This window comes from Rosa rugosa, chromosome 7, assembly GCF_958449725.1.
Source record: "Rosa rugosa chromosome 7, drRosRugo1.1, whole genome shotgun sequence".
In the NCBI taxonomy this organism is placed as follows: Eukaryota; Viridiplantae; Streptophyta; class Magnoliopsida; order Rosales; family Rosaceae; genus Rosa; species Rosa rugosa.
The window spans coordinates 3,257,558-3,279,047 of NC_084826.1; the positions used below are offsets into that span (position 1 = coordinate 3,257,558).

A 21,490-nucleotide genomic window follows, 5' to 3' on the forward strand; every position below is an offset into this window, starting at 1 on the left:
ACTTGTCATGGGCTATTTTGTCTTGTGGGCTTTGTTGGGCTGTGTTTCATGTTATCATTTTGAGCCGTGGTCCATATGGGTTCTAGATAGTTTCCACACCCATTTGCTTAAATAGCAGACATCCATTGCTGTAAGAGATCATTGAAGAATATTGAAATTTACATTTGCTTAATTTCTCTTTGTTTTCCTTTCCTTCCTTTTGCAACCGATGTCGTTTCACTCTACGACCCTGGGGATCGTAACATGTTTCTACATGTATTCACAATTAGGAGTAAACAATTAATGACCATATACACATGTCTATTGACATTTATATGTATTGACCAGAAAATACCATTGAGTGTAGATTCCCCACTTCCAACAAACACAGTACTAATCTTTTAAGGTAAACTTTTTTGAGACTTCACTCTTCCTTGCAATTCGGTTGAGAGTGGAGAAGAATCTAGTTTGACAGGAAACCAGGAAAGTGAAAATACAAGAAACCCTTTAAATCAACTACTATTCTCTCCCATCTTGTTATGCTGGACTCCGCATGCTACTTCAGAAGAATGTTGTTCACATAGTTAACATGACATCCTCAATTGATATGTATGCCAAGTGTGGAACAATAAAGTATGCTGAGAGGATATTTAACAATGGATCCATTTGTAGAGATGTTATCCTATGGAACTCTATGATAACAAGCTATGGTATTCATGGTCATGGACAGCAAGCTCTTGGTATGTATAGAAAAATGAAGGAGGAGGGATTTGAGCCAAACGAAACCTCCTTTCTTTCTCTTCTAACTGCTTGTAGTCACTCAGGACTTCTTGAAGAGGGGATCAAGTTTTTCCACAGCATGGAGAGAAACCATAACATTAGGCTGACAGAAAAACACTATGCTAGTTTTGTGGATCTTCTAAGCAGAGCAGGCAGATTTGAAGAAGCTGAGGCATTGATTGAACGAATGCCTTTTAAACCAGGAAGCTCTGTTTTTGAAGCATTGCTCAGTGGATGTCAAGCTCACAAGAACATTGAACTGGGTATAAAGACGGCAAATAGATTACTTTGTATTGATTCCATGAATCCTAGTGTTTATGTAGGTGTTTCAAATATTTATGCTCAAGCAAGGAGATGGGATGATGTGAACTACATTCGAAACCTCATGAGGACAAGAGGACTACGGAAAACACCCGGGTGTAGCTTGATTGAAGTGGGAAACCAGGTCCACACATTCTTCGCTGGAGACAATTCACATCCTAATTGGGCAGATATTTATCAGCATTTAGAGAACATAAGAGTAGAAGTGGAGGCTTCTGGTTATATCCCCAATACAAGCAGTGTTCTTCGCAATGTAGATGAGCCAATGAAGATAAGGCTGCTATGGGGGCACAGTGAGAGATTAGCCATTGCATTTGGGCTCTTAAGTACACCAGCTGGGAGCTTGATTAGAATCACAAAGAATCTAAGAGTGTGTGTTGATTGTCACAATGTGACTAAACTTATATCAAAGATGATGAGGAGGGAGCTTATTGTGAGAGATGCCAATCGTTTTCATCACTTTGTGAATGGGAAGTGCTCTTGTAATGATTACTGGTGATGAGCTCTTTTCTCCTTGTCACAAATTGCCAAACTAAAATGTTATCTGCTATTGTGCCCAAGAATTACTTGCTTGACTGACTTTGAGATACAGAGTACGAATAATAACATTTGCCAGTGGAGAAAAAAGAGGTTATGTTGTATTCTATTTAATCAGATGATGTTGTATTGTTTGTTGTTTGATGTTTTTTTTTTGATTGGATTGATGTTTGTTTTTTGAAGAAGGAAAAAAGATAAACAAGCATTGAATATTTGAATATTATGACAGAGCTCAAATTGTTATACCAGTACAGTACAACCATTAACGTACAGGCCCTCTGCTCCTTCCGTCAGCAGATGACTGAAAGTAGAAAGAGAAACTTAGACGCTAAGTATTTGTTCAAAGAAGATGCCATGCAAGTCGATTTTACTTTAATTTACTTTTGCTACTTTAATTTACTTTTGCTACTTTACTAAACTGCTATATCTTTCTTCTTCCTTGCTACAATTTTTCTCCGAATATTCATATCTCAACCTCGGAACATTGGACTAGGCCACGAAGGTGAATTCGTGGTTTGCTTTTAGTTATTGTTTTTTGATGGTTGTGAGCTAATTTGATGTTTTGGATTCGTGGTGTCAATTGGGTCTTTGTGATTATTATCTTTCATCTTGGTATTAATTTTATCTGCCTTAAATGTGGATTCGGATGTTGTTAATGGAGAGCAGCCTCCTTCTTATTCTTTCTGAGCTTATGTAGTTCTTTGTGTAGTTTGAGATTGAATCATGGGTCTGACATCTGAGAGAGGTGGGTTTAATATTGATTAATGAGTTGACTTCAAACTACATAAGCTTTATTTAGTTGCTGAAAATGAATGTTGTTGAGTTGATCAATTGTATGTTGTGCTTAGGTCCTTAGTCTATCCAATTGAAAGTGAAATAAGGAAGATAGTTGAACACCGTGTGTCAGAATTTTCTTCCCTAGTTGAATTGCAGAAATGAGAGGGGTTTTCATTGATATATATTTATCTTTTTATGTTCTTGCTCTGCCATGCGGTTGCAGGTCAATCAGAGCTTTGTCATAAGGAAAGACATCAAATTACAAAATAATAATAGTAATAACGACAAATATAAAACATTAATGTTAGACGTTGCATTGATTTCTTTTTTAAATTATATAATGATACAACCTAGAAAGAAATAAAATATCAGAAGTGGGGACTCTGGGATAGTGGGATTTACTTCTTTAAAAAGGAGTTGAATTTGGTAATATGTCTTGCTATAGGGTAATCCTAGCATTTTCTTGTAAATTTAAACTGAAAATATCCTTGTCATCATATTGAAAGCTTTCTCTACATCTTACAGAACAGCTTTTTCAATTATTGTATTTGTTATATGTATGCAGACATGTCGAAGAACCGATTGCAAGAGAAGGCTCAGAAAAGCCATTCAAATTTTCCCTCGTATTCATCCACCCGGATAGGAACGGATCATGCCCCAAAATTCAAAGCAACCGTCAACTTCAAAGGAAACACTTTCGTAAGTCCTACCTTTTGCTCTACTCTTAGAGAGGCAGAGAATGCTGCAGCAGAAGTAGCATTGAACACAGTTGAAAAAGGAGGGCATAAGGCAGCAGTACTGGTGAGAAGCAAAAACCGTAGTGCATACATGTTTAAGAACCGATTGCAAGAGAAGGCTCAGAAAAGTCGTTTAAAATTTCCCTCGTATTCACACACCCGGAAAGGACAGGATCATGCCCCACGATTCAAAGCAACCGTCAACTTCGATGGAAAAACTTTTGAAAGTCCTACCTTTTACCCTACTCTTAGAGAGGCAGAGAATGCTGCAGCAGAAGTAGCATTGAACACAGTTGAAAAAAGAGGGCATAACCTAGCATTGGCCGCAGTACTGGTAAGTAGCAAAAACCGTAGTGCTTTCCTTTTCTAACTTCGGAGGTCATGTTTCTACATTTAATCACAATTAGGAGTAAACAATTAATGACCATATACACATGTCTATTGACATTTATATGTATTGACAAGAAAAATCCATTGAGTGTAGATTCCCCGCTTCCAACAAACACAATATTAATCTTTTAAGGGTAAACTTTTTTGAGACTTCACTCTTCCTTGCAATTCGGATGAGAGTGAAGAAGAATCTAGTTTGACAAGTGAAAATACAAGAAACCCTTCAAATCGACTATTATTCTCTCCCATCTTGTTGTGCTGGACTCCGCATGCTATTTCAAAAGAATGTAGTTCAACACCAAACCAAGGGAAATTTGAGGACTACTCTCCCTTTTTAATTATCGTTTTTCTTTCCATCCTAATCTAATGCAAACTTCCATAGATAAAAGATCATCAATATAACTAGTCTTTTGCTTCTTTGCTGGTCGGTAACTAGTACTGTGCTTCTAATGCAGGCTGTCCTATTCCTATTTCTACATGCATGGCTGTATCCCGAGTCCACAAGAGAACCCTGAAACGGGAGCAAACCGCCCTTCCACCTTTCTCGAGTGCTGCAGGAGTAAACGTCTTTGGAGCTTCTCAACAGGAAAATCATCGATTTTGTTGTTCAGTGTTATAGAATCTACCGTGTCGTTTGCACCAGAGATAAATAAGTTTGTTAAACTTGTTCAATGTTATACAATCTACCGCGTCGTTTGCACCAGAGATAAAAATAAGTTTGTTAAACTTTATATCAGTTGCACCTTCTTTGTTCGTTGTTCTGTTTTGTTTCGCTCGTTGTTTGGTTCGTGTTGTGTAATGAAGTGAAAACTGAGAAGTGTGATCCGGGGTTTGGAGACGTGTGATCCGGTTTTGCTACATGACACCATGGATACCCCAAGTCTTTATCATCCTCGTCTACCGAAACTGAAAATGGAGCAGTCACTTGGGAATAATCTAAGAATGATGCTAGTTAAATCGTTCTTCATTTTAACAAAAGAAAGGATGATATGAGATTTACCATCAACGTACAAGATACACAATCGTATTGTAAATATGATATGACAAATCTTAATATAAAGAACTGCTGCGAGTTCACTGTTATAACCCTAGCAACTCTTTCAATTTATGGTGGATGAGTTTTGGTTAGTGTTTGTAGGAAGAAGAAGGTTGATTTTTGTGATATGACCATAATTTAATATTGAAAAGAAACACATTTGGGATTGAAACACAATTAACTGCGTAAGAAATTGATATCTGGTGGTCTGATATGCACAGAAAAATTTAAAACATCTTTTACTTCTTTTAAGATTACACACGCGGTGAGACGTAATTAGACGATCAAACAAACCTAATGATCCGATTGTTTTACTGAATATCAGTTCCAATATGTACATAAACACATAATGCGGCTTCCCTAATCATCTCCTCAAATCCGATAAATATGAAAACTGAGCTAAAATACAAAGTGTGTGAAACCCCAAGATTAATCAATGAACTCATATAGTTTAGAAGTAAAAAAAAAAAAGAAAAAAAAATACAACAAAATTTACCCAAGAGACAAGAAAGAATCAACCAACCAAAACTACCAAAGATACAAAAAAGTCAGGTTAACCAAAACGACAGCCCATAAAAGACTGCTTCCCTTAGCTCTCCGATGTCTAAATATAAATTGGCAGAGTTCCAAATTTGCTATACAAGTATGTAGTAGAGTACTCATTGGTCTATTCTCTAACTGTGAAAGTAAAGTATATATAGAAGGGCCTGAAAAAGAGAATCAATACCAAAAAAGCCCCACACTTTACTAGTACACTGCTCTGTCTCTCTTATCGTTCTTGCAGCTTTTTCTTTCTTTCTCGGGCTCTGGAAAATTGGTATCTCAGCCTCTGGAAATTGAGCTACCCCCAGGAAGGTGAATGCCTCTCTCACTCTTTTGGTTAATACCCAGATCGTTTTTTTTGCATTTGATTGCTTAAAATTGAAGTCTTTGATGAGTGTGAGACAATTTGGTGTTTTCAATTGGTGGTGTCAATTGGGTTTTTGTGATTGTTTTCTTTGAGTTTGGCAGTGATTGTATATGTATTGATGTGGGTTTGGATGTTGGTAATGGAAAGTAGCTTTCTTTTGAGCTGCTGTAGTTCATTGTGTGATTTGAAATTCTGGGTTTTGGTTGGTATTGATTGAAGAGTTGGTTGAAACTTGAAAATTTCCGTGGTTGCTGAGAATGATTGGTGTTTGAGTTAATCAGTTGCATATTCTGCTTTAATTTGGTTATGATCGAGATGATTCGTATGCGTTTGTTTTGCATTGAGGACTATAATGGGTTGTTAGGAAAGTAAGGAATATAGTAAACATTGTGCCTTAGAATTTGGTCATATTAAGCTAAGATAACAAGAAACTGCAGTGGACACATGAATTATTCATAAGCTTATGCATTGTGTTGGGTTAGTTTGTTGTAGCTAATAGGGAATAGGAGGTTCATTAGCGGGTAGTTTCTAGCTGTTTCCTTTATCAATGATATGGGGGTGTAATTTCATTCGTTTCACGATGACAGAAATGTTTTTTTCTGCTGAAAAAATGTGTTAAGTCTTTGGTTATGTAACTTGTTTGAGAAGATTTGAGAATCCTCACTGATCTGACAATTAAAATCAATGAAAATGGAAAGTTGTTAGCTTTGTTTCTTCATTTTGTATTTCAAAGATGCAAATTGCAGCTTGTGTTGGCTTCTTAATATTTTGGGACCTTTACAGAAATTTAAAATATGTTGGAAATGAGAGTTCTCGAAGTCCCACCAAACAACAGGCTATTTAACTTGAGTTTGCATGAAAGGTGGCTGTTTGATATATGTATACTTTTTGCATGTTCGTGCTCTACTATGAGGTTGCAGGTCCAAAGAGAGCTTAGTAATAACAAAGCATATTAAAATACTTTAAATTTTATGCTGTTGTTAGATCTTGCATCGAGTTCTTTCTCTTTGTACTTGCACAAAACATCACAAAGTGTGCTATCATATACACTTCTTCAAAAAGGAATTTAATCTGCATTTTTTTTTTTTTTTCTGAAGTTTCATGTATCTTACTTTTTCCCAGCATTGGGTGTAAGGTTATCCTTGTAACTTTGTTAAGAGCACTCTAGTTCTTTGAAACAGAACTATGTATGTTATCTGGATACAGGCATGTATAAGAACCAATTGCAAGAGTTGGCTCAGAGAAGTTGTTTCAATTTGCCCTCTTATTCGTGCATCCGGGAAGGTCCAGATCATGCCCCTCGATTCAAAGCAACTGTCAACTTCAATGGAGATACTTTTGAAAGTCCTACATTTTGCACTACCCTTAGACAGGCAGAACATGCTGCAGCAGAGGTAGCATTGAACACACTTGCAAGAAGAGGACCTTCCAGAGCATTGGCTGCAAGAGTATTGGTGAGTAGCAAAAGTCGCTGTGATTTCCTTATTTAACTTTGGGGGTCCATGTTTCTAGATGTATTCACAATATGGGAGTAAACAATGAATGACCATATCCATATATCGAATAGTTGACCTATGACCAAGCAATCCCAATGACTGTAGATACCCCCCCCTACTCCTAACAAACTTAAACTTTTAAAGGGAAAACTGTTTCAAGACCTCATTCTGCTTTGCAAAATAATGATACTTTGGGATGAAAGTGAAGTAGAATCTGGTTTGATAAAAAATTCCCTCTTCTTGTGGTGAACTTCTGTTATTTGGGGTACATGAGGTTCCAAAAGAATTTAGTTCAATGCCAGGTGAGGACACCTGTTCAAGCTAACTAATATGTCAGGTCCCATCTTATTTTGGTGGATTCTACCATTTTAATTGGCCTTTGGTTTTCTTTCCTAATTTAATGGAAACTGCGGTAGATCATAGCTGATCAATAACTGTACTTCTTGCTGCACAGGATGAAACTGGAGTTTACAAGAACTTGCTTCAGGAGACTGCTCACAGAGCTGGTTTGAACCTTCCTGTTTATACTACTGTTCGATCTGGACCAGGCCACGTTCCTGTTTTCTCATGTACTGTTGAGCTAGGAGGAATGAATTTTATTGGGGATCCAGCTAGGACAAAGAAACAAGCTCAGAAAAATGCTGCCATAGCTGCTTGGACATCCCTGAAAAGACGTATGCACTATCTCATTATTATTACTTTTACGTCTTCCTCTAAGTAGGTTTGTTAGAACTTAGAATTAAACAAGCATATATGGTTTTGCCTTGAAAAATTTGCATGCATTATTTCCTCCATTTGGCTGCTTACAATTCAATTAAGAAACTTGCCTAAAAAACAAAATACAGTGAAACACATATATATATACATAATATTTAAAATTACTCTTATGTTACTTATGCAGTGGCTCAACGTGATTCATCTTCTCCCTCAATGGAGTCCCAAGGCATTGAGGAACAGGAACAAGTCATTATTTCTCGTATTCTTGGACATTTGCGTCCATCTGATCCTAAGAACCCTCGAAATGATCGCAGACATGGACAACATGGATACACTCCCATCTGCAACAATTCTACCCTGCCAACGCCAAGCCTATATCCGATGCAATTCCATCACTGGGCTTATTCTAATTATTCCCCTGAACTAGCCATGTATCAATTGTGGCAGCAAGAGCAGTTACTACAGCAACAAAACCGATTGTTGGCGCTTCCTGTTTTACCAGCTGTTCCATCCATTCCTCAAATGTATCCATTTATGCAATCCATGCTTCACCCAGATCACCATCTTTACTTTCCATCAAGAGAGGAAGAGTCAACCTCTGTTGGACCGAAATTTACAATCTCTACTTCTGGCCCATCATTCTGCTTCTCAAACCATTTGGTTCCTAATCCAATCAGGGGCAAGTCCACAGTGACTATTCAAGAGATACAGGAAGAAAAATCAGAAGAATCAGCTGAGTACTCTCCATCTGTAGTGCCAGTTCCCTTTGGTCTTGGAAACAGTACAACTGAACTAAGAGTCCAGGAACAAGTGCGGGATGACAAACAAAAGCTTGTCGAGTTGGGAAGCAGAATTGAAAACCTTCAGCTGGAAGGGAACCAAACTGGGCAATCTGAATGGGGTAACCCAGGGACCATGGATTCTAGTTTCAAGCCAGTGGATTTTGGGTTACAAAATCCTCCAAGAATGAGTCCTCCTAGAAGTCTTAGACCACCATCTGCTGCAGATCCTGTACTGATCAGAACTGTAAGACCGTCTTCCTCATTAGGATCTAGACCGTCTAGACCACAGAATTTGCCAACCAGGTTTCCTGCTCCACCAAGAATGAGAGCTGGAATCCCTTCATATTCAGCCACACCCACGCTTCAAAGAATGGAATTTGGCAGACCAAGACCTAGCTTCATGGCACCAGCTGTTCGAATTAGGTCAGTTGTACCAGTTTGTTCAGCTCCACCAGCAAGAAGCATGCAAAGTTCCAGCCAGGAGACTGTGATACCCAACATGGAGAAGAAAGATACCAGTCAACACGACATGTCAAAATCAAGTTAAGAGCTTCATTTTCTTCATATATGAACCAAGTATAGGTAATACAGAAAGTCCTTTTGAATTTGGATAGTTTCTGGTGTGAGCAATAGGGCGGTTCAGGAGAAGCAATTGGTGCTTCTACAAAACTAAATAATTCAATAAATGAGTAGCTTTTTTGGGAGTACCTGTATAAATTTGACATTGGTTTGGTTAGCTTAATCAGGGTTCAGACATTCATTCTGATCTCTTATACATATGATACCAATTTAAAGAGGTCTGATCAGAGGCCCGGTTAGACAAATTGCTTTGCACAATCTGTCCAGAAGTCAATGTTGATAACCTTCTTACTTCATATTTCATACAATGTCATGAGGCGAACCCCATTATGCAGCAGAAAATTTTTGGTTAAACAAACTTTCATCAATTATAGTCTACAGATTTCAGGTCATAAGGTTCATCGGAAAGGTTATACATAGGTCGGAAAGGTTATACATACTTCTAAATTCTACTACGGTTTTTTTTTCTTTTTTCTCTTTTGAACCAAAAATTCTAATTTGTTTTGGAACTCAGAATTTTATTTTTGGTACATAGAACTCAAAATTTTGAGTTCACGTAAGAGATGCCAAAGAAAAAAAAATGTGGTTGGATTAGAGACCAAATGAGAATTTTTAAAGCGAGAAAGATCATTGGGAAAGGTTCGACCTGTATGTTTACGAACATGGGTCTCATTTTATTACGGGGAGAGGCCTTTGCGGCATAATGATTGATCGGCATATGTGTGTCCAATTTTTTAAGCATCCTCTCTCACGAACGGTTGGTTAGTGTAAAGATGTCGTGTTCGCAGCCAAGAAAGCAGTGTGGAGTATAACCCAAAGTTTTTGCAGGCAAATCATTTGTTAGAAAAGCTGTGTCTCATTTTATCTTAGTTTTCATCTAACCGGTGGTTATTGGTCAATATCCTTTAAAATTAACGAAAATGCAAAGTTCCAGCCAGGAGACTGTGATACCCAACATGGAGAAGAAAGATACCAGTCAACACGACATGTCAAAATCAAGTTAAGAGCTTCATTTTCTTCATATATGAACCAAGTATAGGTAATACAGAAAGTCCTTTTGAATTTGGATAGTTTCTGGTGTGAGCAATAGGGCGGTTCAGGAGAAGCAATTGGTGCTTCTACAAAACTAAATAATTCAATAAATGAGTAGCTTTTTTGGGAGTACCTGTATAAATTTGACATTGGTTTGGTTAGCTTAATCAGGGTTCAGACATTCATTCTGATCTCTTATACATATGATACCAATTTAAAGAGGTCTGATCAGAGGCCCGGTTAGACAAATTGCTTTGCACAATCTGTCCAGAAGTCAATGTTGATAACCTTCTTACTTCATATTTCATACAATGTCATGAGGCGAACCCCATTATGCAGCAGAAAATTTTTGGTTAAACAAACTTTCATCAATTATAGTCTACAGATTTCAGGTCATAAGGTTCATCGGAAAGGTTATACATAGGTCGGAAAGGTTATACATACTTCTAAATTCTACTACGGTTTTTTTTTCTTTTTTCTCTTTTGAACCAAAAATTCTAATTTGTTTTGGAACTCAGAATTTTATTTTTGGTACATAGAACTCAAAATTTTGAGTTCACGTAAGAGATGCCAAAGAAAAAAAAAATGTGGTTGGATTAGAGACCAAATGAGAATTTTTAAAGCGAGAAAGATCATTGGGAAAGGTTCGACCTGTATGTTTACGAACATGGGTCTCATTTTATTACGGGGAGAGGCCTTTGCGGCATAATGATTGATCGGCATATGTGTGTCCAATTTTTTAAGCATCCTCTCTCACGAACGGTTGGTTAGTGTAAAGATGTCGTGTTCGCAGCCAAGAAAGCAGTGTGGAGTATAACCCAAAGTTTTTGCAGGCAAATCATTTGTTAGAAAAGCTGTGTCTCATTTTATCTTAGTTTTCATCTAACCGGTGGTTATTGGTCAATATCCTTTAAAATTAACGAAAAATAAATAGAGATTCCCACATGAACCCTAATCAGGGATACCAATAAAAGAAAAAAAGAAAAAAAAAAGTCTAGTATCTGGTGAAAACCCCACCAAAACCCTAATATTATCACCTGTTATGTTACCCACGGCAGCATTGGTACACCCGTCTTGTATGCTCGCCACGTAACAAGACACAGTAATTATTGGACAAAAACACCCGAACTAAATTTGGCATAATCCCCAACGTACCCTGATTAATGACACGTGTCGTTCAGTAAAATCTCGCACTGTCGTGCAGAAACCCCTATATAAATTTCGCATCTTTTCTAAAGGGTTCCTTTAAACCCTAGACCCTCCTGCTCTCTCCCTCCCCTCACTCCAACGCAGCCAAAACCTCCATCGCAGCCAAATTAAGAGGTAAGCTTCACATGGGTTCTTCTGGGTTTGTCTCCTTTTGTTGCTCTGTTGCTAAAGTTTGGACCTTTAGTGTTGTAAGTCTGATCATTTTAGTTGGGGCTTTTATGTGTTTTTGAGGGGTTTATGGGGTATGAAGGTGAGAGCTTTCAGCGATTGGTTTCAGGGACTTATTTGGGTGTTGTATTGTGTAGGGTTTGTGTTGAGGAGCTGCGAAAATGCTTCTGTTGTTTGAAAACCCTGGAGGGTTTATGCTCTTCAAAGTTTTGAAAGATGATGGCAAGTTCACAAAAGCTGAGGTAATGACAGTCTCAGGACTCTTATATATGTATTCTGTGTTTGATTTTGTATTTTGGTTTTGCAAAGTAATGGAATATATGTGTGAGCTACTTCTAAAGTTTAAAGAAAGAAAAAGAAAAGGTGCTAGCAGTTTGGTAGTTTGATTAGTCTGTGTTGAAGTTGCTGGAATTCGAGTGGGGAGTTATATATAGATATAGATTGTAGATGTCTGTCATTACAAATATATGAAATAATTGATTTTTCTCAGCTTTTGAGCTTTGGGTGTAATTTTCTTTCCTCGTAAATTGTATTGCAGGCGCAGGACATAGCGAAGGAATTTGCAACTGGAGAGTCAGCAAGAAAGGTAATTTCTCGTTGTGTCTCTGTTTTTTATTATTTTGTGTGTGTATGAGAATGTGTTTTATATATTATCCAAAACCTTATTTTGGGAGTTGCTTATTGCATCATGTACTATTTGTGTTTTCTTTGCTTGATTTAAGTATTTTAAGTCATAAATCTAATTTGTATATGGTTTGGATATGTAGGTTGTAAAACTGAAAGCTTTCTCCAAGTTTGAGAATATGTCAGAAGCTTTGGAGGCAGCAACGATGTTGATCGAGAGTAAAACCACAAAAGATCTGCGCAAGTTCTTGAAAAAGCACTGTGAGGGTGAAATTCTGGGTGTTGCAGATTCAAAGCTAGGAAATATCATTAAGGAGAAACTGGTAAGGAAGCTAGACGTCTGCGGTTGGTGTGAAGCAATGATTAAATAGAGCAGTCTGTTGTAATCTAATGTTTCATGGTTATTTCACATTATGTTGATGCATTTGATATTTTGCAGAAAATCGAATGTGTTCATGACAATGCTGTTATGGAGTTGATGAGAGGTGTTAGAAGTCAGTTGACTGAACTTATAACGGGTTTACAAGTTCAAGATATGGCACCAATGAGCTTGGGTTTATCTCATAGTTTATCTCGATACAAGCTCAAGTTCAGTGCCGATAAGGTGTGTATCCTGTAGTCTTACCATCTAACTCTTGAATAATTTATTAATTAGAAGATCATTTTCCTCTTAATAAAATGAAGGATTGTGAGGAATAGAGTAAATTCATTGATGCATAGGGTTGTGCATTTGTATGCCCCAAGATTGATAATTCATGTTTGTCACAGTATATAATGGTGCTAGGTGGTGGTTTCTTGTCATCTGGTTTGGTTATTTACGTTCTTTGAGTGTTTTGCATATTGCTTGGTGGATTTTGGATGATTTTGCCATTGAAATCTAGACTACTTTTTTTAAAAAAAATATTTTATGTTTGTTATTCTTTTCTCTTTCTAGCTAAAATAAAAGGAAGACAAAGAGTACCTGTAGTTCTGTTTTGCGTATTCTTTTGTTGTTTTTGTTTTACATGGTGTGTTGTGAACCCAACCGACTGCATGCACGCGAAAACTAATAATTGAATGATATTTATTTCGTGGTTTGCTTATTTAGTTATCAAAGGGCTGGTAGTTATGTCAGTACTGCAAGTGGCATAAAGTGTAATTTACTGAAGAAATTTTCAACTCTCTATTGTGGCTCATTATTATGTGAAGGATTGAGTTTTGTGTGTGTACCTGATATATCACTGTGTTTCAGGTTGATACAATGGTTATTCAAGCCATTGGTTTGCTTGATGATCTTGATAAAGAGCTAAATACATATGCAATGAGAGTTCGAGAATGGTACGGTTGGCATTTCCCAGAACTTGCTAAGATCGTACAGGACAATATTGCTTATGCCAAGGTAGTAAAGCTGATGGGCTTTCGTGTTGATGCTGCCAAGCTTGATTTCTCAGAGGTAATAATCGGTTATCTATTTTGCGTATGTAATCATTATACCGTCTCCTTGGGGTGAATTTTTGAAATTGAATATTCTTATTGCTCTAGATGAATGCTCTTTACGGATAAATAGGGTCTTATTTGCGTGTTATCATTATATTTTTGTGAACCCAAATCTTGTTATATGTGTATTTGTCATCATTGTAGTTGCCATATCAATTATGAGATGAAGGTTTTGAATCATTTTTTTGGTCAATATATTTCAGATATTATCAGACGAGGTTGAGACTGAATTGAAGGAAGCAGCTGTTATATCTATGGGAACTGAAATTAGTGACCTTGATTTGATTAATATCAAAGAACTCTGTGAACAAGTCCTTTCTCTAGCCGAGTATAGAGCCCAGCTATTTGATTATCTAAAAACAAGGATGAACACCATTGCACCAAATTTGACTGCTTTGGTTGGGGAGCTTGTTGGTGCTCGCCTCATTGCTCATGGTGGTAGCTTGGTGAACCTTGCAAAGCAGCCTGGGAGCACAATTCAGATTCTTGGAGCTGAAAAGGCTCTCTTTAGGGCACTCAAGACTAAGCATGCAACTCCAAAATATGGGCTTATCTACCATGCATCCTTGGTTGGTCAGGCAGCACCAAAGCTTAAGGGTAAAATCTCTCGGACACTTGCTAGCAAAGCTGTGCTTTCAATAAGAATTGATGCTCTTAGGGAGGGAGATAGCCAAGATAACTCGGTGGGAGTGGAAAGTCGAGGCAAAGTGGAAGCACGGATAAGGAGTCTTGAAGGCAAAGCGTTGAGCCAGTCTGCTGGATCGGCTAAAGGAAAACCATTGATAGAAGCCTATGACAAGGATCGTAAGAAGGGGGCTGGAGGATTGATAACTGCTGCCAAGGTCTGACATTTATTCTTTAGTTCTACTTGAATTTAGTCAGTTAATTATGTTGATTATCACATCTGTTTCTGTTCTTTGTAGGCATATAATCCTGCAGCAGATTCGGTTCTTGGGCAAACGACTCCTGCTGGAAAGACTGATGAAACAATGGAAGAGGCTCCAGGAGATAAGAAAGAGAAGAAGAAAAGGAAGAAGGATGATGACGAGGACATGCCTGAGACAAATGACAATGTGGAACCAGAAAGTGAAGAGCCTGTGAAGAAGGAAAAGAAGAAAAAGAAGAAATCTTCAGCTGAGGATGTTGAGGTACAGAATGGTGAGGGAGAGAAGAAGAAAAGGAAAAGAAAACACGCCGAAGAAGAGGAAGAATCTGAAGCTCCAAGCAAGAAGAAAGAGAAGAAGAAAAAGAAGAAGACTGAGGATTGAGGAACTTTGGCAACTCGACAATTTTGGTCAACTTAGGCACTCAGTCGGCATTTCGATATATAGAAATCTGGTTTCTGTTGTTTTATCCCTTTACTAGTGTGGACATTTTAAGCTACTTCTGCAGTTATGTAACCTCTCTAATTTATTTTCTTATGGACAACTGTTGCATGAAGTTGGTCAAAGGAGTCCTATTCAAGTGTTATCCATTTTATTTGTTCTTCCGACTCCATTTGGACCGTTTCCGAATTTTAATTTGCCGGCGGCTGTAAATCATGACTTTTCTTACCGTATTGATGGGTACCTTTTCGATTCTTATACTGATTTGGTTTGCTATACAGAACAAACCCTCTTTTTCAAACTCCTTTTGCCCTATTCTGATTCCATTTCAGTACTTGGACGCTTTGCATTTTGTAAGGGCAGCACTGCACACTATACATGTGATCATTGTGTTGTGGATGGTGTTTTATATTTGACAAATTGCCATGTGCCTTTTGGTAATGTTAAAATCAAATTGTCTTCTGCGAGTACAAGAACCAAATCCTGACAAATCTGTTTAGTACGACATATGTGACCATAACACTAAATACAGATGCTCTCTGATTTTCACATTTATACGGAATCATTGATGATCACAATTCACCAATACTTTGCATCTCTACGTTGCAATTTTGGAGGTATTTAGCTGTTCTTATTACCCTCTTGCATATCTTTATGCTTCATTAACTTTCGCTATTGCATATATAGTGGAAATTTGATAATGCAAAGAAGTCTCAGATTCTCATCCCATTTAAAAAAAAAAAAATTTCACAAAAAAAAAAAAGGTTACGTAAAACGAAAACTTCAATATTCCTAGATCAAATTTTTTACTTTAAACTCACTTTAAGTTAACTCTTGGGTTGCATCAAATATTGAAAATGAAATGAAAATGAAGAGTCCAATGAGAATTTAATGTAAATCACAAGTAACAAGTGGGATGAGTAAACAAGAGGTGAAGAAGTGAGCCAAAGCATTGTCTTGTAAAAGCATCTTTTGATAATACATGAGAGCAACTCTAGCAGCTCTGTCAAATGCCAGCTGGAGCTCTTAACGACAACTTTTTTACTGATGACATTGTCTCCAACTTAGATGTTAAATTTATCGTGGACGACAGATTTAATTTCATTTAGCAAATCAGCGGTTAAAGTCATCCGCTTTCTTTTCTTTATTGTTTTACTCTCTTTCTCCCACTTTTCCTCTCGTCTCTCTTTCTTCCTATTCAAACCTAACCATAACCCATTCAGGACAAACCTTCATGAGGTCTTTAAAATCTACGATATGTATGGCCTCAAATTAAGGAAAAAGATAAATAAACTTACCTAAAGAAAGAAGAGGAAACAAGAAATGCAATTTCTATGTTTCATAAATTTATCAATATATTAGACCAAGAAAATAGTAATATTAAATATATTCCTTATTTTAGAGAGAGGGATAGAGATTGGAGAGAGTTGTCGGGTTTGACTTATAAAAATTGGGAGATCTGCTTATTCGTCTCTCTTGTCCGAGAGAGAGCCAGAAAGGACATCAAAGCACCACACCACACCAAACCAAAACAAAAACACTAACAAATCTTACCAATCCAACCAACACAGATTCAATCACAGTAAGTTTAACTCTACCCTTCTCTCTTTATTTATATAAATCCACTCTCTTTTTCACATCTCTCTCTCTCTGTCTCTCTGTCTCTCTGTCACTTTCTTTGGAAATTCATTCTTTCACTCAACTCCCCCAATACCCAGATCAGATTTTTGACTTGTGAGTGAATCTTGAACAGAACCCAGTTCTTATCTAACTAAAGTTTCAAACTTTGTGCTATGGTTTGTGTTAGTTTGGTGATTTTGATTATTGGGTTGTTTTTTTAATCACATGCATTTATGTACTTGTTTTGGTGAACAGGTTGATCCATGGGAGTTGTTGGACTCAGTTTGTGATGATTTTTTAGTTGAATCACTGGTTCTTGGGGTTTGTGAGTTGTAGATTTGAAAAGGGTATTTACTATTTAGCCAAATTGGTTAACCAATTTGGGTAGTGATTAGTTTGGGAGGAGAAAAGGAAGAGTCTTTGTATGTAAAATGTTGAGAGATGAGGCTTAGATTCAAGAATGGGGTGTGTAATTAGCAGAGAAACGTCCTCGGGAGTAGAGTCTGAGTCTAAGGGTGTGAAGAAGGATTTGAGTGTGGAATCCAATAGGAAGGTAGATGATGTTGCGGTGGCCAAGGTAGATAGTGAGGCTGAAGTCGGGGGTGAGGTTGCTGTTGGTGGGGGTGAGGCTCAGAAGGTGGAGAATGGTCATGAAAGTCAGCGGCCTCCGAAGGGGGAGAGAAGGCGGTCCAAGCCAAACCCGAGGAGTAGTCTGCCACATAAAGCCCGTGGCGAGCAGGTAGCTGCTGGGTGGCCTCCTTGGCTCACGGCTGTGTGTGGGGAGGCGCTCAATGGGTGGATTCCACGAAAAGCAGACACCTTTGAGAAAATTGATAAGGTGTGTTCCCTTTTTCCACTTTCTATTTCTGGAGAAAGATTATTGTGATTCTGAATGGTTGAATTCGAAGTTTAATAACAATGGTTTATGGAATTAGTGATGTTGTTATTGTTGTGCATTGAAGGGAAACTTTATAGGTCAGGTCATTTTAGATGCATTGTTCAATAACTCCTTATTTGGAATGTCTGTCATAAATGTGTTGCCATAACAACATAGCGATTACTTTTTGTTCATATGCAAGTAAACTTGATGGGTCACATCATTTTTAATGGATCTGTGTATAGCTTGCAATTACTTCCTGTACTTTTGATTGTGCATGATTCTATTAATTCTTTCCTAAACTTTGATTTATTTTTCTCTGATGTCAGATTGGGTCAGGAACATACAGTAATGTGTACAAAGCTAAAGATATGTTGACGGGGAAAATTGTTGCTCTAAAGAAAGTTAGATTTGACAATTTGGAACCTGAGAGTGTGAAGTTTATGGCTAGAGAAATCCTAATTTTGCGGAGATTAGATCATACTAATGTTGTGAAGTTGGAGGGTCTGGTCACTTCAAGGATGTCATGTAGTTTGTACCTGGTGCTTGAATATATGGAACATGACCTAGCTGGACTTGCTGCAAGCCCAGAAATTAAGTTTACAGAAGCGCAGGTTAGCCAGTATTTCCCTAACCTTTGGCATCCAATTTAACACGTTTGAATACATATTTGGTTTTTTGCTCCTGTGATAATCTTGCAAATTGATGCACTTCACATTTCAGGTCAAATGTTATATGCATCAACTATTATCTGGACTTGAGCACTGTCACAACCGTGGTGTGCTTCATCGTGACATAAAGGGATCCAATCTTCTGATTGACAACGGAGGAGTACTTAAGATTGCTGACTTTGGCTTGGCTTCTTTCTACGATCCAAAGCACAAGCATCCCATGACTAGTCGGGTGGTTACTCTATGGTATCGACCTCCTGAGCTTCTTCTAGGGGCTACTGATTATAGTGTGGGTGTGGACCTTTGGAGTGCCGGTTGCATTTTAGCAGAGTTACTAGCTGGGAAGCCTATCATGCCTGGTCGTACTGAGGTAACTTGTTAAATTTTGTTTTTCCATCCCCTGGTTTTTATTAGTAGTCCTTTGCTTTTCCAGTCATTATAATGGGGACTCGTTTTGACATGCCAATCCTTGTCAACGCTCAGCACCCTTTTTTTTTTTATTGAATTGAGACTGATCTCTGTCAATATCTTGCTAGTTGAATTCATTCCCTCCTGTTCAGTTGGTAAAAAGAGATGTTGGAAAATGATTGTTCTTTTTGTCCCTATCTTCCATTCTTCTTGTTAGTGGTTTAAGTTTAAGATGCTGTTATCATACCATATTATTGAACATTAATAATATTGCTGCAATTCTGATACCATAATACTGCATTCTTGTGATAAATGTGTGACCTACGTATTTGTGAGCGTGTCTAATATGTTTGTTGCTTATAGGTAGAACAACTCCACAAGATATACAAATTATGTGGCTCACCTACAGATGAGTACTGGAAAAAAGCAAAGTTACCAAATGCAACTTTATTTAAGCCCCGAGAGCCTTACAAAAGAAGCATAAGAGAGACTTTCAAAGATTTTCCCCCATCAGCACTGCCTCTAATCGAAAGTTTACTTGCGATTGATCCTGCAGAGCGTCAGACAGCCTCAGCTGCATTGAGTAGTGAGGCAAGTTCTAATACTATGACCATTTTTTGTTCTAATTAAGTGCTTCTGCAATTTTTCTCAATGTTTTCTTGATGTTAAGGCTTCTTTGTATATATTCTATCTCTTTTAACAAACTCAATCAACCAGAATGCATCTTGATTTCATGACAAACTGGATTGGATTCGAGACTCAAAAAGAAAAAAAATTGTGATGTGTTATCATATTCAGCTTTCCATGTCAGTTTTTTGAAATATCTGACCTATATCAAGGAAAAAAAACATGTGCACAATGGATTGTGCGACAACTCAAGTGCCATTTAAGTTGTATAAGGAATTTTTGTATTAGTATCTCTGCGTCCAATTTCCTTAATTTATGGTTGGCCCTTCTGGTTTAAATGAAACTAGCGGTCCAATCCTTTTGACTACTACCTAGTCTTACCTGGTAGAGTGGTCATAACTCAATATTTTTATGATAATTGATGCTGTTCTATCCATGACTTTTGTTGATTACAATTGTGGATATGGGTTATGTTAGCTAATATGGTTCCTTCGGATAAATATGCTTATAGTCTCTGTTTTGCCTTTTCTTTCCTTATTTGCAGCTTTTCATGACAGAGCCTTATGCTTGTGAACCTTCTAGCCTCCCAAAGTATCCCCCGACCAAAGAAATTGATGCTAAACGTCGAGACGATGAAGCTCGTAGGTATGGATCTTGTAGAATATGCATGCATCATTGAGATTGAGTATAATAAATTGTGTGATTTTATTCTATTATAAATGATTCTACTATTTTAGCTGTTTCGTTCATGTTGCTCCGGATTAGATGGCAGATGCCATGGTGACATCTTAAAATTTCCTGGAAATCTCTCCCTCTCTGTAACATTAGCATCTGAACAACATGTATCATGCTGTCATGTTGCAATACTAGTTGAAAAGAAGGAAAAAATTAGCATTTCTTACTGCTATTCTGGTATTATTGTGGCAAAAGAAGAAAAATAAAACTCTTGGTATATCATGCATATTCATATCCTGAAGGCATATTTATGCAGATTATTTGAAGCTATATATTGCAACTTTTAGCCACCACATGTAAAATTAGTTCTATTAACTTGCTTATCTTCAATGATGTGTGATATGTGATACGTGATGAGTAAATTTTTGTCCGCTGCAGGATAAGAGCTGCTGGTAGAGCCCAGGCTGATGGTGCAAAGAAAACACGTACACGTGAACGTGGTCCTAGGACAATGGCAGCTCCAGAAGCCAATGCGGAGATTCAATCTAATATCGATGTATGTCTAATACGTCGCCTCTACTAATATTGTCTTCTTTTAACTTGATAGTCTGTTACACATGCATGCTTTTATGGTATACTTTACTAAAAGATAATCAAAATAAATGGCTTGCACCATATAAAGAATACTGTAAGATACCTGTGACACTTTACATTTAGCTTTAGCATTGTGGTTGGCCACTGCAACATGCTAACATTGCAGCATCGGCATATCTATTTGCCACACATAAATGAGTTTTGTTTAGTGTACTCCAAATCACTACATGGTTACAGATAACTTGTCCATATGACCAAACTTTAGTATAGTTATTTGATTCAGGTTTTGACTTGTATGTTAACCTGTTGTTTTAATCTGCAACAGAGAAGGAGACTAATTACACATAATGCAAAGAGTAAAAGCGAAAAGTTTCCTCCACCGCACCAAGATGGGGCAGTTGGTTACCCATTGGGGGCTTCGCATCATATTGATCCTGCACTTGTTCCTCCTGATGTCCCATTCAGTACAACCTCATTTGGTTATCCTAAAGAACCAATACAAACATGGTCAGGTCCTTTGGTTGACTCCACTGGTCCAAGGAGGAAGAAACATACCGATTCACGAGAACCTTCAAAGTCCTTTATAGGAACTCATAAAGATAAACATCATGATGCGCGAGTTAGAGGAAAGAAAAGTGCAGCTTAAATTCAAGTTCACATCATGGAGACATGGAGAACATAATTGTTAACTGTTGGGTGCTTCTTCCAATTCTATACAATGGAAGACTTATTGCTGCTAAGCAAAAGCAAACTTATCGGCCCGGCTTCTTCTCACACAATACCATTATTTCATTAGAGGTGTAGGGGGGAAATCTTCTTCTTTCTTTTTGTGTTATAATCTTATTTACATTTCCCCCCATCTTTTACAAGATAGTGATTTTTTTGTTCCTGTTCAATTTGTTGGATGGTGAAATGGGAGGATATGTATATGTTCATCCTGATTCTTTTTTCTCAAGTTTGTGGTATTGAAAACTTACTGCTTAGAAATAGTAAAGTGATTTAATAAATCATCAAGAGCCACATTTGTCTGTCTTATGTTTATGTTTCTCCAGATGCAAAGGCGTGCACCTCTCAACTTCTTATATTCATACTATATGGTACAAAATGTATGCAATTTAGGGCTTTGAAAAGGGGGCAACTGAT

General features: G+C 37.5%; 5 protein-coding genes across 8 annotated transcripts; all 5 read left to right on the top strand.

Annotated features, from left to right (window-relative positions):
• Window positions 1-560: 560 nt before the first annotated feature.
• LOC133719874 (putative pentatricopeptide repeat-containing protein At3g23330) lies at window positions 561-4,351 on the top strand. The gene is made up of 3 exons (XM_062146074.1): window positions 561-2,119; window positions 2,960-3,465; window positions 3,977-4,351. The coding sequence occupies exon 1, from the start codon at window positions 569-571 to the stop codon at window positions 1,577-1,579; it is 1,011 nt and encodes a 336-aa protein (XP_062002058.1). The 5' UTR covers window positions 561-568; the 3' UTR covers window positions 1,580-2,119; window positions 2,960-3,465; window positions 3,977-4,351.
• Window positions 2,962-5,617, top strand: LOC133720977 (double-stranded RNA-binding protein 3-like). The gene is made up of 3 exons (XM_062147470.1): window positions 2,962-3,465; window positions 5,342-5,412; window positions 5,569-5,617. The coding sequence occupies exons 1-3, from the start codon at window positions 2,962-2,964 to the stop codon at window positions 5,615-5,617; spliced, it is 624 nt and encodes a 207-aa protein (XP_062003454.1).
• Window positions 5,244-9,222, top strand: LOC133722003 (double-stranded RNA-binding protein 2-like). Of its 2 annotated transcripts, none has more exons than XM_062148787.1 (4): window positions 5,244-5,412; window positions 6,649-6,921; window positions 7,418-7,637; window positions 7,865-9,222. In XM_062148787.1, exons 2-4 carry the CDS (start codon window positions 6,676-6,678, stop codon window positions 9,007-9,009), a joined length of 1,611 nt encoding a protein of 536 aa, XP_062004771.1. In that variant the 5' UTR covers window positions 5,244-5,412; window positions 6,649-6,675; the 3' UTR covers window positions 9,010-9,222. The 2 variants fall into 2 exon arrangements, with proteins under 2 accessions (XP_062004771.1, XP_062004770.1); XM_062148786.1 differs by having other exon boundaries at window positions 6,674-6,921.
• A 2,069-nt stretch (window positions 9,223-11,291) lies between these two features.
• On the top strand, window positions 11,292-15,047 carry LOC133721237 (probable nucleolar protein 5-2). Its single transcript, XM_062147793.1, has 8 exons — window positions 11,292-11,396; window positions 11,588-11,692; window positions 11,989-12,036; window positions 12,218-12,397; window positions 12,514-12,678; window positions 13,306-13,506; window positions 13,754-14,392; window positions 14,474-15,047. The coding sequence occupies exons 2-8, from the start codon at window positions 11,612-11,614 to the stop codon at window positions 14,816-14,818; spliced, it is 1,659 nt and encodes a 552-aa protein (XP_062003777.1). The 5' UTR covers window positions 11,292-11,396; window positions 11,588-11,611; the 3' UTR covers window positions 14,819-15,047.
• A 1,253-nt stretch (window positions 15,048-16,300) lies between these two features.
• On the top strand, window positions 16,301-21,382 carry LOC133722343 (probable serine/threonine-protein kinase At1g54610). 3 transcript variants are annotated; one of them, XM_062149229.1, is made up of 8 exons: window positions 16,301-16,457; window positions 16,751-17,333; window positions 17,702-17,986; window positions 18,096-18,413; window positions 18,815-19,042; window positions 19,623-19,723; window positions 20,192-20,309; window positions 20,673-21,382. In XM_062149229.1, the coding sequence occupies exons 2-8, from the start codon at window positions 16,956-16,958 to the stop codon at window positions 20,991-20,993; spliced, it is 1,749 nt and encodes a 582-aa protein (XP_062005213.1). In that variant the 5' UTR covers window positions 16,301-16,457; window positions 16,751-16,955; the 3' UTR covers window positions 20,994-21,382. The 3 variants fall into 3 exon arrangements, with proteins under 3 accessions (XP_062005213.1, XP_062005214.1, XP_062005215.1); XM_062149230.1 differs by lacking the exon at window positions 16,301-16,457 and adding an exon at window positions 16,464-16,609; XM_062149231.1 differs by lacking the exon at window positions 16,301-16,457 and adding an exon at window positions 16,537-16,671.
• The last annotated feature ends 108 nt before the right edge of the window (window positions 21,383-21,490 follow it).

Coding starts and splice junctions, on each gene's coding strand:
- LOC133719874 (XM_062146074.1), top strand. CDS start 569: ATGACATCCTCAATTGATATGTATGCCAAGTGTGGAACAATAAAGTAT.
- LOC133720977 (XM_062147470.1), top strand. CDS start 2,962: ATGTCGAAGAACCGATTGCAAGAGAAGGCTCAGAAAAGCCATTCAAAT. Junction 3,466..5,341: donor TAGCATTGGCCGCAGTACTG/GTAAGTAGCAAA, acceptor TCGTTCTTGCAG/CTTTTTCTTTCTTTCTCGGG. Junction 5,413..5,568: donor ATTGAGCTACCCCCAGGAAG/GTGAATGCCTCT, acceptor TGAGTTTGGCAG/TGATTGTATATGTATTGATG.
- LOC133722003 (XM_062148787.1), top strand. CDS start 6,676: ATGTATAAGAACCAATTGCAAGAGTTGGCTCAGAGAAGTTGTTTCAAT. Junction 6,922..7,417: donor CATTGGCTGCAAGAGTATTG/GTGAGTAGCAAA, acceptor CTTGCTGCACAG/GATGAAACTGGAGTTTACAA. Junction 7,638..7,864: donor TTGGACATCCCTGAAAAGAC/GTATGCACTATC, acceptor TTACTTATGCAG/TGGCTCAACGTGATTCATCT.
- LOC133721237 (XM_062147793.1), top strand. CDS start 11,612: ATGCTTCTGTTGTTTGAAAACCCTGGAGGGTTTATGCTCTTCAAAGTT. Junction 12,037..12,217: donor CTGGAGAGTCAGCAAGAAAG/GTAATTTCTCGT, acceptor TTGGATATGTAG/GTTGTAAAACTGAAAGCTTT. Junction 14,393..14,473: donor GATTGATAACTGCTGCCAAG/GTCTGACATTTA, acceptor TGTTCTTTGTAG/GCATATAATCCTGCAGCAGA.
- LOC133722343 (XM_062149229.1), top strand. CDS start 16,956: ATGGGGTGTGTAATTAGCAGAGAAACGTCCTCGGGAGTAGAGTCTGAG. Junction 17,987..18,095: donor TTAAGTTTACAGAAGCGCAG/GTTAGCCAGTAT, acceptor TTCACATTTCAG/GTCAAATGTTATATGCATCA. Junction 19,724..20,191: donor CGAGACGATGAAGCTCGTAG/GTATGGATCTTG, acceptor TGTCCGCTGCAG/GATAAGAGCTGCTGGTAGAG.